The sequence below is a fragment of the Ammospiza nelsoni genome, chromosome 6 (genome assembly GCF_027579445.1).
Source record: "Ammospiza nelsoni isolate bAmmNel1 chromosome 6, bAmmNel1.pri, whole genome shotgun sequence".
NCBI classification, from domain to species: Eukaryota; Metazoa; Chordata; class Aves; order Passeriformes; family Passerellidae; genus Ammospiza; species Ammospiza nelsoni.
Window position 1 is genome coordinate 8834425 of NC_080638.1, and position 16995 is coordinate 8851419.

Below are 16995 nucleotides of genomic sequence, written 5' to 3' on the forward strand. Positions count from 1 at the left end.
CCAGCCCATGGGCAGCTCCAGTATCATATTGACTTAGATAAGGACAAGGATGTCACCCAGCCATTCTAAATGTGGAGCCAAAAATTACGGTCCTGGATACTGGAAACAAACACTCCAGACACTTGAAACCGGAATTTGGTTTTCAAAGGAAGCCCCCAAATCCACTCTTCAGAGATTTCCATCCTAGGATATCCCTGCTGGTGCTTGTTTACCCTACATCCCTGCTCCAGGATGTGTTCGGCTGATCATTATCCAGCTCATCTGTCACCCAAAAGATGTGCAGCTGCTTATGTGTGATATCAGTCTGAGTTTCTAATGCACATTTATGTTCTCCAATACCTTCAATATCTTGAGAGCAATGAGATATTGTGTGAAGGAGAGCAAGCTTCTCTGGGCAGTTGCAATTCCAGGAGTCTAACACAGGTCTAAGGGCAGGGGTATAGGAAAGACAGTTCAAAGAATGAACAATAAAAAATTTGCAGCAAGAGGTGAAAAGAGATCTCCAGCCCTCAATAGTTTTCTTCAGCAACTAGAAATGGAGATTTATATTTTTAAGAATCTTTGATAAGGGGATGCCTTTTTGCCTTCACGTTTCTGGGGAAGGGGAGCCTCTAGCACAGCATGGCTAGCATCAACACCACCAGTGATTGCAGATCCTCAGCATCTCCACTGCATAAATCCATCAAAACAGACTCTGTGTCAGTGGCACACACATATCAAAGCAGGATTTTTCAACACTAGAAGGATATACACGTGCGGCCCCAAATTATTTCAACATTTAGGAGTCATCCAAATTCCAGTTTTGAGTCATTAACTTCCCTCCACACTGAAGCTGCACTGTTGAAAAATACGTGCTCTTAACAAACCCAGGGGACTTCAGTGATTATTCTTGTTTGGAAGCGATCACAACCTTTTCCTTCCTCCTAGATGAGGATCTGCCAGTGAAGTAAATAAAGTTATTTGCAGTTGACCTAGCAGGTCTTGGCAACTTGCACAGAAACACTGGCTTGTTTGGTAACAACATTCCTCACTTTAAATGGTTCTGTGTTCCTCAACACAGTGCTGGAGCAACTAGAAAGAGAAATTCACTTCACTGCTGCACTCAAGTCTTTTACCTTATTTTATAAAAATATATTCATTCCCTCCCTTTCTCTAGTTGTCACTTTCTTCCTTCAATGTTAGTGGTGGAGCCAGTAAATGCTCTCATTTATGTGCTGGCAGCAAACATTACTGGTCCCTTCTTAGGTTCCATGTGATTTAATACATTAATTCCTAGATAGTGTAACAGCAAGGCAGAAATCCCGAATCAGGGAAGCCATGGGATAACGTGTGTGCTGCTGGGCCTGCCCTGTGCCTTGGCAGGAGAGCCATGGGCATTAATCACGCTGTCCCCTCCCCAGCGTGGGCAGCACCACACTGCCAGCTCTGTACACCCAGGCACTTTTCTCATCATTCACCTGCCATTCCACTTGGATTTTACCTTCTAGTGAGACAGCTAAATAATGTGAACGTATTTTTACAATATTTCCATGCTAAGGTCAAAATTGGCCTTTACAACTGACTCAGCCACATTTTCTTTTTACTCATTTCCTGGCAAAAACCAAGTTTTCTGCTGTTTGAAGTTTTAGCTCATGCTTTCTTTTCTTGACATGAGAATCCTTCTGATTATAACCAAGCAACTGAGGCGTGTAATGCTGGCAGCACTCAGGTGGACCATAGTAAAGCCTCTCTTTGTAGGAAAAGTTTTGTTATTGCTGTTCTAATGCACCCTAGGAATACACCCAACATTCAGCCTCCTCTTCTGCTAGCTGTGGTGCACTCAGGTTAGAACACTAAATATCTGCTATTTTGGTGCAGTCTCCTCCTCCAAACTAAGTTTGTGAAGAGACTCAGTCATCAAATGTAACTTTGAAGTCTCACCTGATGCCACACATTCAATTATGTGTTCTGCAAAGCACTGATCGAGATGTCATATCATATATTCAGCTACTGAACCCAATGCTTTTCCAGCATATTTAAATGAAAATACAAATGAAAGCTGGTGCTGATGATGACAGAAATCTGTTTGATCTCTTAATAAGATAATAGCTAAACAGCTTCTGAGCCAACAGGTACCACACATCCTGCCATAAAGGAACAGAGTTTACCTAGTTTGGTTTCAGAAAATTCTGATGCGCTTCAAAAGCAGAGTGATTAATTAGAGGTCAAAATGTCTTTTGTTTTGTTTTGACTCAAAACATTTGGATTTGATTGTTTTGTGCACTTGGAAACAGGAAACAGGATGGTTGTTCAGGTAAAAGAATAATTGAAGAATAAGGAAATAAATTTTTTCTCTGAAAAGGCAAACAACTGACAGCAGTTCACTTATATCTGTAAAATATATGCTGATCAATGTGCAAATTATAGAACTGAGATAAGAAATTTCTGGTTTTCAACAGAAAGTAGTGAAGAAGTGACTAAACTCTAATTTGGTCTCAATGATTACTTTTACAAGTAAGCTGATTAGAAATTAGACACATATTTTATCTACCTTTCAAACTGAGATGGGGAAAAAAGAAATAAAGATTGTCAGAAATTTAAATGGACCTTATTAATCTTCCATTACACTCTATGTTCTAGTTGCAATCACAGGTAGCAATTCAGGTTCCTCATTTACCATGGAATCCTAACCAGCCAATGGACTCACCTTCTGCTGACAGCCCCTGGATGTTTATCCCCTTAGCAGCCAGGAAACTCAGGCACGCATCTATGTTCTCAATCTGTTCAAGAACAAACAAAACAAACAGGAAAAAAGGAGACACGAAAAGAAAAAGCATTGTAATAACTATTTACTCCCATCCACCGCCACCCTTGAGTGCGCTCAGTCTTTGCATCCCATAAAAAAGTCCCTTTGCTCGTGATGTGGAAACCATAGTATGAAACTCTCTCAGTTACTGAGGCCCTAAATGGATTATTGCATTGATTATAAACTGGCTGTTCCATGGGTCAGGGCTTTCTGTTATTTGCATCTGCACGAAGCAGGTTAGCTCCAGCCCCAGTTTCTTACGCGAGGGTCAAGGATGCTCCGCGCCAGGATTCGTAACCTACAACAAGCGCAACAAACACGAAACCAAAAATAAACATGGAGGCCGTTTGTTGGAGGAGGCAGACTGCCACTTGCTCTGAAGCTGGCAGCTGGCAGAAGTTTCCAGCCCCAGCAGGAGCTGAACACAAGAGCTGTAACTGGAAACTGGAATGCAGAGCACATTCCCTGCGGCATTCCCCGCAAGGCAGGAGCACCAGGCCAGGCTGGGCATTCCTGAGGGCACCTCCTGCCCCTCACACAGGTGGACAATGGGCACAGCCTTCATGGGACAAATCAGCTTTCATCAGGCAGGGACTCATGCCCAACAGCTCTGCCTGTCGGGTGCTTTACACAGCCCTTGCTACACACAGACTGGACTCAAACCTACCTAAGAAAGTGAACTCCAGAGGGGCTGAATGAGTCACGAATGTTTTCCACTCCATCTCAACATTACAGTAAGAATCTTGGAGCAGCCTCACACCTGATTTCCCACCAAGCTCCCACTGAAGCTCTGCTGCCATAACCAGGAGATGCAGGGAGATGCCAGCCCCCAGCCCAGCCCAAAGCACTTCCATGCAAACGCCTGAGCTTGGACACCTCGAGGGGCTGCAAGGAGCATTTGAGGAAATACCATGTTTTGTGTGCAGTTACACCAAAAACTCTTGGATGATACTGTTGAGCAATTCTTTTATTTAACCATGGTAACCAGCAAGTGATAAAAATAAGTATTTGTGTCTGAACATGTCTCAAACATTAATTTATTAATTCCTTTAAACATTGCAACCAAACACTGCATCCACCATATGGATAAGGAAGGAGACAGACACCAAGCCCCAACCTTGGTCTCACATAACTACCTTTATTCTGTGGACCACGAGACATCAAAAGGAAACATGAAAAATCCAGCTGCCCTAGCAGCTCCTGCCTGCCCTCAAAAAAATACACAGCTGAGGGCCAAGGCAACAGTTTAGAACTTGAGCTCCCAGCACTGACCTGAGCTCCTTGTCCTTCTCAAAGTAATAAAAAAGGACCAGGGAAGCTGCCAGGAAACCTCTCACATGGACTTCTCTCAGGGCACATTAATTTATTGTCTTTAACTATAACAATAAAAACATTTTCTCCTATCAGGGGTAGAGGTTAAGTTATTGGCATTGCTGAACTGTGATTTCAACAATTAGAAACACTTTTATCAACCTCATTATACTTTGAGATATAATATAAAGTACACAAAGTATATAGCACACTTTGAGTAAATCATATACTCCAAAAGCCAGAGAGGGACCAAAGAACACATTTCCTGTACTGCTCAGACCTTAAGGCTTGAAGCAGGGTGCAGTTCAAAGGTTCATTTATCCACAGTTCAGTATGATCCAACAGCCAATTGACCCATTTCCTTCTTCAGTACTCAACAAGCCTTTCAAGTTTCCAACACGGCTCTTTTATTGAGGTGATTGGCAACTTGGCTAGAAAACCAAAGTTCACCTTTTCAAGAATAAACACCACATAAAAGGATCAATCCATTCCTACTACTTGCACTTAACAAGCTGCATCATTCCAAGAACACTTCCAGACTTCCACAGCTGTGGTAGATGCCTCCTCTCCAAACCAGCAGGTTAGTGACTAAAGATAAGCAATATCTCACCCTCACTCCAGATCTGCAGCAGCTCTCTCAGTCCTGCTCTGCCTGCTTCTCTTCCCAGTCCCCTCACCTTTGATAAACTCTCTTTCAGGACAAAGTGAGGCACAAGATTAGGATTCACATCTGGGTAGTGAGCTCCTCATCCACGTCCTCATTCTTGGTGCTATACAGCAATCTTCGGTGATGTCCTAATCTCATCCTCTTCAGATTCAAGGAGTCCCCTTTAAAACAATTCTATTTCTCCTGTGGCACAACCCCCCAGTTTTTCTGAGCACTGTGGCCACTGAATTTAGGTAAATCACTCCCATGCTCAGACTGATGGATGGCTCTCCATCACAGGTCTGTATCTGAACCATCGGCTGAGCAACCTGGAACCTCACTGCCATACAAAAGGTCAGATGGATGCCTTGCCACACCAGTGGTAATTCCTGGCTAAAAGCTGTGAGGAACAGGGGCTCTTGGTGGTATGGGCTCTACTGGTATGGAAAACACCCTAATCTCATTGGGCATGACATAACAAAGTGGGAGTAACAGCGATGTGCAAAGCTACACCCTTCACATTCAGAAAATAAAGAACTAGGAGAAGATCCTGGGGGATGTACAGCACTGCACACGTGAAATTCACTAAAAGAATAAAAGAATAAAACTAAAAGATATAAATAAAAATATATAAAAACCTGAAAAATATAATGACTGTCTAAGATTTATACAATGTCTGTGATACTAACATTACATGGCAGCATGGCAGGAATGAGAGGAATTGGTTGATTTTGAAGGAAAAATAGAGCTCGAAAAGGAAAACAGAAGAAAAGGAGAAAAATCCAAAAACGAAGTGGAACACTGAATGCAGGACTGTGGCTGAAATTATCAAAATTTACTGCTGGTAAGAATTCAAGGTCCTTCCCACCCAACAATGGCTGAGTCAAGAACCCTGACTTGGCTGAATTAGTCTAATCCTGTTGCTGTTTGAAGAGATGACTTCCCAGCAATGCTACATGTCATGAATTTCACTCATAAAAGCTCCAAAGAAGAATTCCTGCCCTGGCCTCTGCTGTATTAACTACTAATAATTCAAAAATATTGTTTTATGGAGAAACATGATCCCAGTGCAGACAGAGCTGGAGACAAGCAAGCCATGATAATTAGACAATTTAGATGCGCGTAGGATAGAAGTGAAGTTTCTGGACAGATCTCAGGTAGATGGTAGGAAAAAATTCTTCCCTGTGAGGGTGGTGAGGCTCTGGCACAGAACTGTGGCTGCTCCACCCCTGGAATTGTTCAGGCTGGACAGGGCTTGGAGCACCTGGGACAGTGAAAGGTGTTCCTGCCCATGGCAGGGGATTGGAACAAGAGGGTCTTTAAACCCAAACCATTCTATGATTGTAAGCAAAACCCCAAAGACTCTGCATCCTGGTGACTCCCAACACAAAGTACAGTTAAAGTACAGTTGCCTGCCTGTAATCACAGCATTCAGCAGCAAATCATCACCCAGACTCTACAGGCCCCTTTTCTGCCAAGTCCATATTGCTGAAACCCTTTAAGCAGATGTGAAACGACCAGATTTGCCAAAGGGGAGTGGATATTTTCTGTTGCACTGTGAGCTACAATTGTTTTTTTTGGCCAACAATTCTGATTTCTCATTTGCTTTGTCAGCAACGTTTAACACAGCAGAAGCAAAGCAGGAAAGATGGCAGCTGGATGCTCTCAATCCCTGCCTACCCAAAATAGGGGAAAGCTGTGCAAAAGAAGGAAAACCAAGCACAGCCACCCACAGTGATTATCCCACTCAGAAACATTACTGGGGTATCCCAAACTAAGCCTTATTAAACCTCCCAGACAAAATATTCAAATTAACTTGCAATTTTAGATCATCACATTTAAACTATTTCAGGAGTAATCTACTATCAACATGTGCTATCAGTCCCACATTCTTTTATGATGGGTATTCATTCTGAAATGTCCCTAAATGCCAACCAAGGACAGCAGAGCCCACACCAGAGGGGCTGGCAGCCTCTGGGGCTCCTCCTCCTGCTTCCTTTTAATTAGGAGATTATGAGGAAAGCAAACTGCAACAAGGCTGTGAAATTCAATTTCTGCTCAGACATAACGTATCAAGTACCATCATTCTCATATTCAGAGAAGGAAAAGCCACCTGAAAACTCCCTCTTGACATGAATAACCTGACAAGGTGGGAACAGGAGGCATCATGGCCGAGTGCTGCACATGGAGAACTGCCCAGGACCAGATAATCACACCAGACCTTGTGCAGCAGTTTCAATTTCTATTCTTGCCAGTGCTGGAGAGGAAACATGCCCTGGCCTGTATGAGCAGAACAGGATATGCCAGAAACAAATTTAAAAAAACCCCAAGCCAAAATATCCCCATCCTGTAGCCTATAAATGGAGAGCCACAGGTGGGCACTGACGTGTGGAACACTGAATATCTCAGACAAAATCTGAGTATGGACACAGCCCCAGCCAAAGCTGTCTGTCCAACACACAAGCTGAAGGATAACTAGAGCTGCCCCTGGCACAGACACGGGTGTTTTTCTAAACAAAAAATTAATATACTACAGAATTAAATTCGTTGTAGGCTCCTTCACTTGCAAACCAGGGGAGGTTTCTCATATTGTGATGCAAGACCTCTGCTCCCAACTTTTATCGTGATAAATGGGGAGTTTTGATGAGCTTATCCAGAAAACTCACTTCTAATACTGAAACCAGTGCTTATGCAGCCTCATAAGCACTGGTCATGGCTCAAATTTATGTGTAGTATATTAATTTTCAAAAGAAAAAAGAATGAATTCACATGGAAGTTTTTAAGGTCTCTCAAACCTTTATGCAATATTCCAGCTGACTTCACATACAGTGCAGAAACAAGGAAATAGCCTAAGAAACACAAGCTGTTCCTTAGGACAGAATTTATTCCTTGTCTGTACTTTTGAATAAGGCATTTACCCTCATATTTTATATCCAATAGTTTAGAAAGAGCCTTAAAATCTTAAGTCATTACACTGACAATTCTTAGAATCCTGGAGTTTTGGGGGAGGAAGGGCTCTCCATTGCAATAACATCTCATTTCCTCTATTTCCTAAATATAATTATATATAAAAAAACACCAAAGCAGAATTGCAAATTCCATTTGTCCCAGAAGGATAGAAATACTAACTCTTATTGCTCTGTTTAAAATAAATCTTCATTAGCAGTTATCCCATTCAAAATGTATCTTTTTAAAAAGAAAATAATACATCGCTCCCAGCGTTCATCTGCTGCTCCTGCCTACTTGGATAAAAATGTCTCCCAAAATTAAGTTGCAGGATTTTGACAGAACTTGGTGGGTACCTTAAAAATAAAATAAAAAGAAATATAAAATAAAATTAAAAATAAAATAAAATAAAATGGTAAATGAAGCTAGTCTGTATTCTGAAGCCACGTTGTGGCAGATATACCCACAGGAAAAAAAATCTGCTCAAATATACATGAAGAGTTGAGTGTTCTCTTAAAACTGCCATACTTTGGGTTTTTAAAGACAAGGAGAGTTTGGGCATTAGTCTAAAGCTGGAGAACCAGCTTAACCCTCATCTCATGCATCCTCTTCTCTTTGACCCTGGTAAAACCTTTGCTATCCTTCGTTTGCAGCTCTTCCTGCAGAAATAATGGGACAAATACTCAACATTCCCTCCCAACATGCCCAGTGTGAATAGAAATGAGGGCAGCAAACCCCACAGAGCTTCACACTGGCCAAATTCCTGATGACAACAAAGGGCATCCAAGGGGCACTGGGTGCTGTGCATGGATTCAGGCCATCCAGGGCAACTCCCTGGTTTGCCAAAGCTGACCTGCTCAGGGACAGACACATGGAGGGTGGTAGAAATGCTCCTGATTCACTCAGCTTTCTTTCAGGTTTGCTTTTTTACGTTTATTTATTTAAAACTGACATTTTCCTATGGGGAAAAACAAAAGTAAAGAGCATTTTCTTCGAAAAATATTCTTGAAAAGGTTATTTTTTGATTAGCTCTTCAGAATCAGACCTTTGAAAAGTTAAAGTGGATAATTTGTGAATTTGGGTTTGTGAGATGTTCTAAATTATGATCAAGCAACAACTTTGCAAAACAAGTATCAACAAAGAATCCCGCCTCTGGAGAATCATCAATTTAGGACACAGATGAAACTCTCTTGACAGTATTTTAGCACATACCACAATAACTGTATTTCTTGGCACTGAATCTCTGTCCCTGTGTACTGAGAAGAGGAAGAGCTGGGGAGAAGCCATGGCTGTGCTCAAGAAGCCCATCATTAGGACAGCAGTGACTCCCATGGATGCATTATTCCCACCTTCCTGGCTGCCCATGGAAGACCCTTTTCCATCTGGGGCTGCCAGGCTACAAGTTCTGTTCTGTGCAACTGGGAAAGGGGGAATGGCTTTAAACTGGGAGAGAGCAGGTTTAGATCAGACATTAGGAAGGAATCCTTCCCTGTGAGGGTGCTGATTGCCCACAGCAGCTGGGGCTGCCCCTGGATCCCTGGCAGTGTCCCAGGCCAGGCTGGACAGGGCTGGGAGCAGCCTGGGACAGTGGGAGGTGTCCCTGCCCATGGCAGGGGGGTGGGAGCCAGGTGGTCGTCACAATCCCTTCAACCCAAACAATTTCATCATTCTGTGATTCAATCTAAAATGACACCAATATCTAGCAAAGGTGGACTTCTTCCTAAAAGACCCTTGAAATTTACACAAACCAATATTTTCCAGAAATGCTCAGAAGGAAGGACTGACACCAACACCACCAGTGCACCAAGGGCAGGCTGCTCTGTCCTCAAACACCAGCTCAGATGCTGAAGGCTCTGTGTATCAGTAACTTGAACTTGCAGCAGGAATCCAGAATTTAATGAAAGTGGTTCAGAAAGCACCTCCTGCAATGCAGGCTCGGACAGTTGTTCATTCCTGAAGGGTCCCTGGGCAGGAGCTGTGGCCAGAGCCCATTCCCAGCACTGAGCTCCCTCCCCACTGGCATTCCTGTGCCTGCAGCCCTGGGCTCCCAGCCTCACCTGTTCCCAAGGGATTTATTTGTTCCAGGGCCACCAACACACATGTGCCCCCTCCTTCCTTGCACCTGGGTAGTATCTCCTACTGAAATTCCCCTGCATAACTGCCCAGAACAAGTGCAATAATACCACTTGTGTGTGTAAAAATAGCTCTGCACAAAACCCAGAAGAACAAAATGCTCTGGATATGCACTACCACCAAGGAACAGCTAATTAAAACAACCATTATCACTCATTACACTGTACAAGCAATGGCTGCAAATGAAAGATCTGTGACAGGACACAGACACAAAAAGTTTCTTTCTCTGGACTGTTGAATTCTTTGTGACAGCTATGATCTGTTTTCACAGATATGCCACAGTGAAGAGCTTATCACTGCATCTCCCATAAAAGAAACACCCAGGCAGAAGAAGTAATTTCCATACAATCTCAATCCTTCAGCACCAAGCTAAAGGAGAATAATAAATTAATTTTTACTTCTACCTGTCCTCAAATCAACCAAACTTTTTCTTGTTAGTTAGAAAAGGTTCTCAACCACGATTTCACAGTTTTCCCCATTTTTGCCAAGCACAATAAGAAGCTGTGTGTTTGCGAAGTATTGCATAAAAGGTACATTAACGTAATAATTTTATATCAGCAATGGTCATGGCAGAAAATGATGTTAATGTTGCTTCCAGACTTTGGTGTAGGTGTAAATATAGAAGTGGAAGCCACAGACACCCCCATATACACATGTGGAGTGATCCTGCCCGTCAATCCATTTGCTGTTTCATGAATACAGGGTGGGCAGAACCATAAGTATTCAAAATGCAGTAATTCCATTTAACTGTGACATAAATGATCAAACAGAATCTAATTCTGTCTTTATACTGAAGCTTGTACATTGCATTTTTACAATAAAAATTACTTTGTTGCTCTTTGCTGAACCTCACACTGTTTCAGAGACAGATGATGCACAAATTCTTGCATCACTGTGAAGGGTGAAGATTTGAGAGCAGCCCACTGGGGACCACGAAGGTGATCCTTCATGAAATGAGAGTGTCAGCAGCAGTGTCCCCAAAGGCACCCCACACACCCATCCAGTGCAGGAGGCCTTATCACACTGCCTTATCACCCATCCCCACAGGCACACAGAGCTCTGGGAGCCATCCCTTCCAGAATGAAACAAACCTCTGCTAGGTGACACTGCCGTGTCTCATGGCAGGGAGATGTGCACATTGGTGTTTCCTGAGCTGGTCCAGCTCCAATTATCCTGTGATTTCCTGTGTACGATGATGGGGGCCCAATGGGGGGCTCGTGGTTTATTTGGGCTGCAAGCTCTGCAGCACAGAAACCTCTGACCTAACCACACCTGTCTCCCTGATAACCATGCACAAATGGGCAGCACGGCAGCACAACAACAGCCTGGGTATCTGGGAAACACAGAGTCAGTAAAATCAATCTCATCTTGGAGAAAGAGTCACAGAAACCGAGGCTGAAGGACAGCTAAGTACAAACACCCTGGCAGATCTCCTCTGCAGTAAATCATTCTTGTCTGCATCACAACAAGGGCTCATAGATGACCAACAGAAACCCTTCAGCTGGGTGCACCACAGGTTAGGGCCAGAGGACACCATGAGCTACCATAGTAGCATCAAACCCAATCAAATTCCCAAACATGTGCTCCTGGTGAGTTACCAGCTCCCCAGGCAAAGTGGGGGAAGGCTCAGATGATGGGGAAGTTCCCTTTGACTACATTTGCTCAGACTTGGAGTTGGATTACTTGAAAATACACGTTTTTCTATATTTAACCCCTGGGATACAAAAATCCTGCGCCAGGAATTCACAGAGCAAAAGCATGCTTGTGATGCCTTTGATCTTGCAGCGGGGCTGCTGCCCTGAATTAGCAGCACATGCCCCAGCAGCAGCAGAGCGCTCCTTGGCTGTGGGACTCAGGGGGGCTGGAGCAACAGATTTACTGGCAGATTCACTGCACCTTCCTATGGCGATGCTTGGGCAGCACTGGTGTATAAAACTGCCCCCAACTTTCAGAGCAGCAGGTTACAGTGGGTGCCTGCTCTCGAAGAGCAGAGATGGAATTGTTTTCCATGAGAAAACACGCAACAATTATTTTTTTTTAAATACAGCAGCTACTTTTAGTTATTTGTACATAACACAGCAGCTCCCTCCCTTAGCGGATATTACACACACACACACGCTCAGGTCATGCAGATGGTTTCAGCTCATATTATTCCTCCCAACCATGAATGTGTGAGCCCAGCTATCTCCTGTAAGCATGAGCCACACCATGGCAGCACTCACACCCATTACATCAATTAATTAAAGTGCTCTTGAGAAAAAGAACACAGAAATATGGATGACACATGCCATACAAACTACTTAGTAATGGAGATTTCAACATCTATGCTCTTTCAAGAATAAAAAAAATAATGTATGGACCTGGCAGGGATCACACTGAGGAGGGGAGTGAATGCCCTTCTCCAACAGTGGTGTTCAAGTCAAAACCAAGGTCCTCACCATGTTGGAAAATTTCCATACAAACTGTTCCTTAGGTGTCGCACACATTACAAAACAGCTCATCATCAGAGCACAAGAAATCAGTCCAATATTCAAATAATAGTCAAATTCCCATCACTGGAAGCAAGGTTTCCTTGAAAACTAAGGTATTGTACTGAAAACACGACCTTCATCGCAACTTCCATCCAGTTCTTGGGAAGAAGTGCTGGCTCTGATGCACATTGCAGTCAGCACAAGGTCCTTTGTTTGCAGGACAAGCAGCAGTAGGAAGGCTGAGTGATATCAGTTTACCACCACGGCTTGGTATCTGCACCAGAAAGAGATGACTCCTAAAAACTTCCTGTCAACACATTAAAAAAATAAACACCTCCCTTTTGCTGTTTGAGAACACACACTTACAGACACAAAGTGATCCTGGAAAATATGAAAGCCCAAGCCCCAGCCCACAGGCGAACCACAGTAATTTCCTGCCCTATTTATAGGAGGTGCTGTGGTGTTTGTTAAGCCTTTCTGCTGCTCCAAACTCTTGTCCTGGGTGTCCCACAGCTTCCCCAGACATGGGGAGATGAAAGTCTGGTGTATCCACCCACAGGTTCTCCAACTCTCTTCCTTTCAGCACGTTTCAGCTTTGTAATATTCATACATATATAATGTAGCATAGGCAGCTCATACACTTTGGGTTCTGTTCATCACTTTACAAATGTAAGTGGTATGAACCCTTTTACAAGAGGTAACATTCAGCACTTGCAAAGGCACCCACATGAGTAAGAATAATCTGCAATACCTGGGAGGGCAGGTACTAACCTCCCATAATCTGCAAGATGCCACAAGTTAAACTCTAAAAACATGCCCTAAACAAGAAGCAAATAAGAAAAAAAAGGGAAAATATCTCTGTTTTTCTATAAACAAACCATATTAGCAGAGATAGCCCTACTCAGGTTTATTCACCTAAGTCTTCTTTTCAGAAGTGTGCAGGAGAGAAAACTGGCCCTGATTTATTGACCTTCACCCAGTTATCAAGGACTACGTCAACATTTTCTGGTTTTTTTTTTTAAACCCAAATGCTGAAATGCTCTCCAAATATTCTTGGTCCCAGGGCCTGTGCTCCATACAAGCACATCCTCTCTTACCCACAGTATTTTCTGCATGCAGCTGAAACCAATCACCAGAATTGCAGGCTTTTGTTTAGACAAATATCCACAGCATGAAAATATAGAGGATTGGGGGGAAAAAAAGCCCTGAAACAGATTTTATGCAGAGGAAGAGCTATAGAATAGTGTATAATGGATTATAGAAAAGGCAGCCAACTCTTATCTGGAGCAAAGGAAGACAGGGATACTCCCCTCAGCAGAACAACCCAGACAGGATGATGATGGGAGGACAGGTTCTCACCTAAGTGATTTTTCATGGAGCCAGTGGGGTCCTTGTCATGTCATTTCTGGCACTGGGACAAGGCTGATAAGCACTGATGGTCCCACATGGTTCTGCAGTGCTGAACTTCACTTTCCAAGGCTTATTAGCACTGGCTTGGAGCCTGACAGACCCAAGCTGTCCCTGATGCTCGGTTTGGGCCAATTTGCCTGATGCTCTCCAACCCAGGGAACGAGGCAGAGGGGCCAGGTCTGGCTCTGCAGAGAGCTCCCTCAGGCTGGGCACCACCAGCCTGGCACTGTGCCACATGCCAGTGAACACACTGCTTTCCCCACGTCCTTGGATGGACTGGGGAAGGCACAGGTCTGGTCCAGCTCTCTAAGCTGATACACCTGGCAGGGAGTGAGCTGATTCTTCACAGCTCAGCTCACGTGTGTCACTCTGCAAAGGGAAAAGGGGATGGTAGAAGGCTTCCTTCCCTCTGAGATCTGCTGGATTCCTATACAATGAGCAAAGTTAAATCTCCATTCATTGATGCTATTTTTTTTTACATCCCCCCCAAATCTTCTCATCTGTGCTGCTCACCTTTCAAGCACTCTGATATGGATATGGACACTTGGAACTGAAAGATTCATTTGAAAAAGGAGAGGATATTACCCAAGGGTCTGGAGGGCCTTGCCTCTGCCACCTCTCTGAGCCAGAGCTACCAGACACAAACACCAGCTTCCACATGCTGCAGGGCCCTGTAAGCTGTATTAACAGAGTGCACTGAAATGCAAAGGATGAAGACTGCTGTACCTAAAACATGCTCTGCAACATGTCTGTCCTGTCTCCCTAAACACTGCAGGTAACTACTGCACCAACACCACCCCATGAGGATTCCTATGTTCTGCCTTGGAAGAATCCTGGAATGATTTGGGTTGGAAGCATCCTCAAAGATCTTCTGGTTACATCTTTCACTACCCCATGTTTCTCCAAGCCAGCCTTGAACACTACCAGGGATGGAGCAGCCACAGCTCCTCTGGGAAACAACACTCTTTTTTACAGTCAGACCACAAAGAGCTCTGTAACCATGTGCACCTGACTGATAAAAGCAAGCCACAAGCATAATTCTCATTTTTCTCACATGAGGAAAACTGCAGGGCTGATGAGTGGGGGGTCAGTCCCACCCACTGCAGCCTCCTGAACGAGCAAGTGGAGCAACATCAGAGGAGGCAGCACAGACCAAATGTGTGCTTCCAGCCCTGCCCAGCATTCCTGACCAGCACATGCCCCCTGCATGCCTCTGGCTACAACTTGAGCCAGCTTTCATAAGCAACATGCATCCCTCTACCCAACAGAGCAGCACTTTCTCCTCATTCAGAATAATGACTTGAAGTGACTTTTTTAGCTGCAACGTCCTGGAGTTGGTTACAGACTCTGGTCCTGAATGAAATTCAGGTCTTGAGACACGCTTGTGGAACATTATAGTAATTGTCAAAATTTCCTCATTATTTATACTCCAGACAGCTGCTGTGGCCACAGTGAGAATAGCAACCGCCCTGTTCAAAGCAGCAGAAAGGAGCAATGATAAATCTTCCTGATGGTTTGCTTTCTACAGAGTGCTTGCTCCATGCTTTCAACAAGATTGATAACTTCCAAGCAAACAGCCAAGAGAGAAGAGAAGAACAGTGTGAGTTTTGACTTAGGATGTCAAGCTCTCCCTAAATCTTGATTTCATTTTACTGCATGAGTGGCCATGCTCATGCTGAAGGCATGGAGGTAGGGACAGACAGGAACACTCATAAAAATAAAAAGACATTAAAAGTTTCCCACAGAGAACAGATACCCAAGTGTCCCAAAGCAAGCACTTGCAATGCCAAAGCAAGACAATAGAATTTATGTTGCAAAATTACTTTTTCTCAAGATACTTCAAACAAGGCTACTTCATTCTGTATCATAAATTTTAAAAACTTTTCATTTAAATGTATTTTAAAAACAAGTTTTTTATTATTTGTGTTCTTCATAAAATTCTGCTATACCTTTAGTTTCAGCAATACTCACAGCAAATACACTCCTGAGGTATTATTATACTTTTAATTTTCCTGGAACTGATTTTTGGTTCTCCAGGTTCGAATATTAAATACAAGCAAGATACAAACCAACTTCCTACCTGTCAACAAATTGCACCTGGAATCTAATGAAATTTTTTCATTTCATTCATACTGCTCATTTACTTAGTTTCATTTCAAAAGATACAGAAACTCTTAATCATACTTTCAAATACCTAATTATTTCTATATATTTCTGTTTAATTATGTGATATTTCAGAAATATAAAGTAGCAATGTAAAAATAATCTCAATTGTAAATATGTGATATATTATAAGGCCTGATCCAACTGCTGTGGAGTACAACAGGGCAAGAACTGTAATATTTATGTTCTGAAGATTATACTTTTAGTCCACTACTGTGAAAAATTAATTAAAAATTGTTACTAAAAGTCTCAGACATTGAAGTCTGAGACTGTCACTCAGCCACTCACACACAAACCACTTTACTACTCACCATTTGAGACCTATTCTTTGGGCAGCCATTGATGTCTTCAATCTTTTCATTTGCTGAAAGGAAAAAAAAAAAAAAAAAAGAGGCAATAAAGCAAAAAACCTAAACCAAGGGCATTTATTCCAATGACTTCTTGAGCACCTGCTGCCAGCTCAGTGGAGGGGTTTTGGATTGTAGCCGTCCAGGCCAAGTGAACGTGCGAAACACTGAGAGCCACAAAAAGAAAAAAGCAGCTGGAGTTCTCTATGGGCTGTGCCTCCAGAGACAGCTGGGGCAGGAGCCAACTGCTCTGAGAGCCCAGCACAGCGACAGGGAACAACTTTACACTGCAGGAAAGGTGTCGGTGAGCTCTGCAGCCTTGTGAAACCAACTGCTCTGAGAGCCCCAGCACAGTGACAGGGAACACCTTTACACTGCAGGAAAGGTGTCAGTGAGCTCTGCAGGCTTGTGAAACCAACTGCTCTGAGAGCCCCAGCACAGTGACAGGGAACTCCTCTACACTGCAGCAAAGGTGTCAGTGAGCTCTGCAGGCTTGTACAGTTTCAGAGCAGGAGCCAACTGCTCTGAGAGCCCCAGCACAGTGACAGGGAACACCTTTACACTGCAGGAAAGGTGTCAGTGAGCTCTGCAGGCTTGTGAAACCAACTGCTCTGAGAGCCCAGCACAGTGACAGGGAACTCTGAGAGCCCCAGCACAGTGACAGGGAACTCCTCTACACTGCAGCAAAGGTGTCAGTGAGCTCTGCAGGCTTGTACAGTTTCAGAGCAGGAGCCAACTGCTCTGAGAGCCCAGCACAGCGACAGGGAACACCTTTACACTGCA

The 16995-nt window shown here is 43.6% G+C and overlaps 1 protein-coding gene across 1 annotated transcript in view; it reads right to left on the reverse strand.

Annotated features, from left to right (window-relative positions):
• Positions 1 to 16995, reverse strand: part of NAV2 (neuron navigator 2) — a 203079-nt gene that overhangs the window by 129027 nt on the left and 57057 nt on the right. The window contains exons 3-4 of the mRNA XM_059475385.1: positions 16177 to 16229; positions 2687 to 2759 (exon numbers count right to left, since the gene is read on the reverse strand). Of these exons, the coding sequence (XP_059331368.1) occupies positions 2687 to 2759; positions 16177 to 16229 (126 nt within the window). The remainder of the gene's footprint in view (positions 1 to 2686; positions 2760 to 16176; positions 16230 to 16995) is intronic.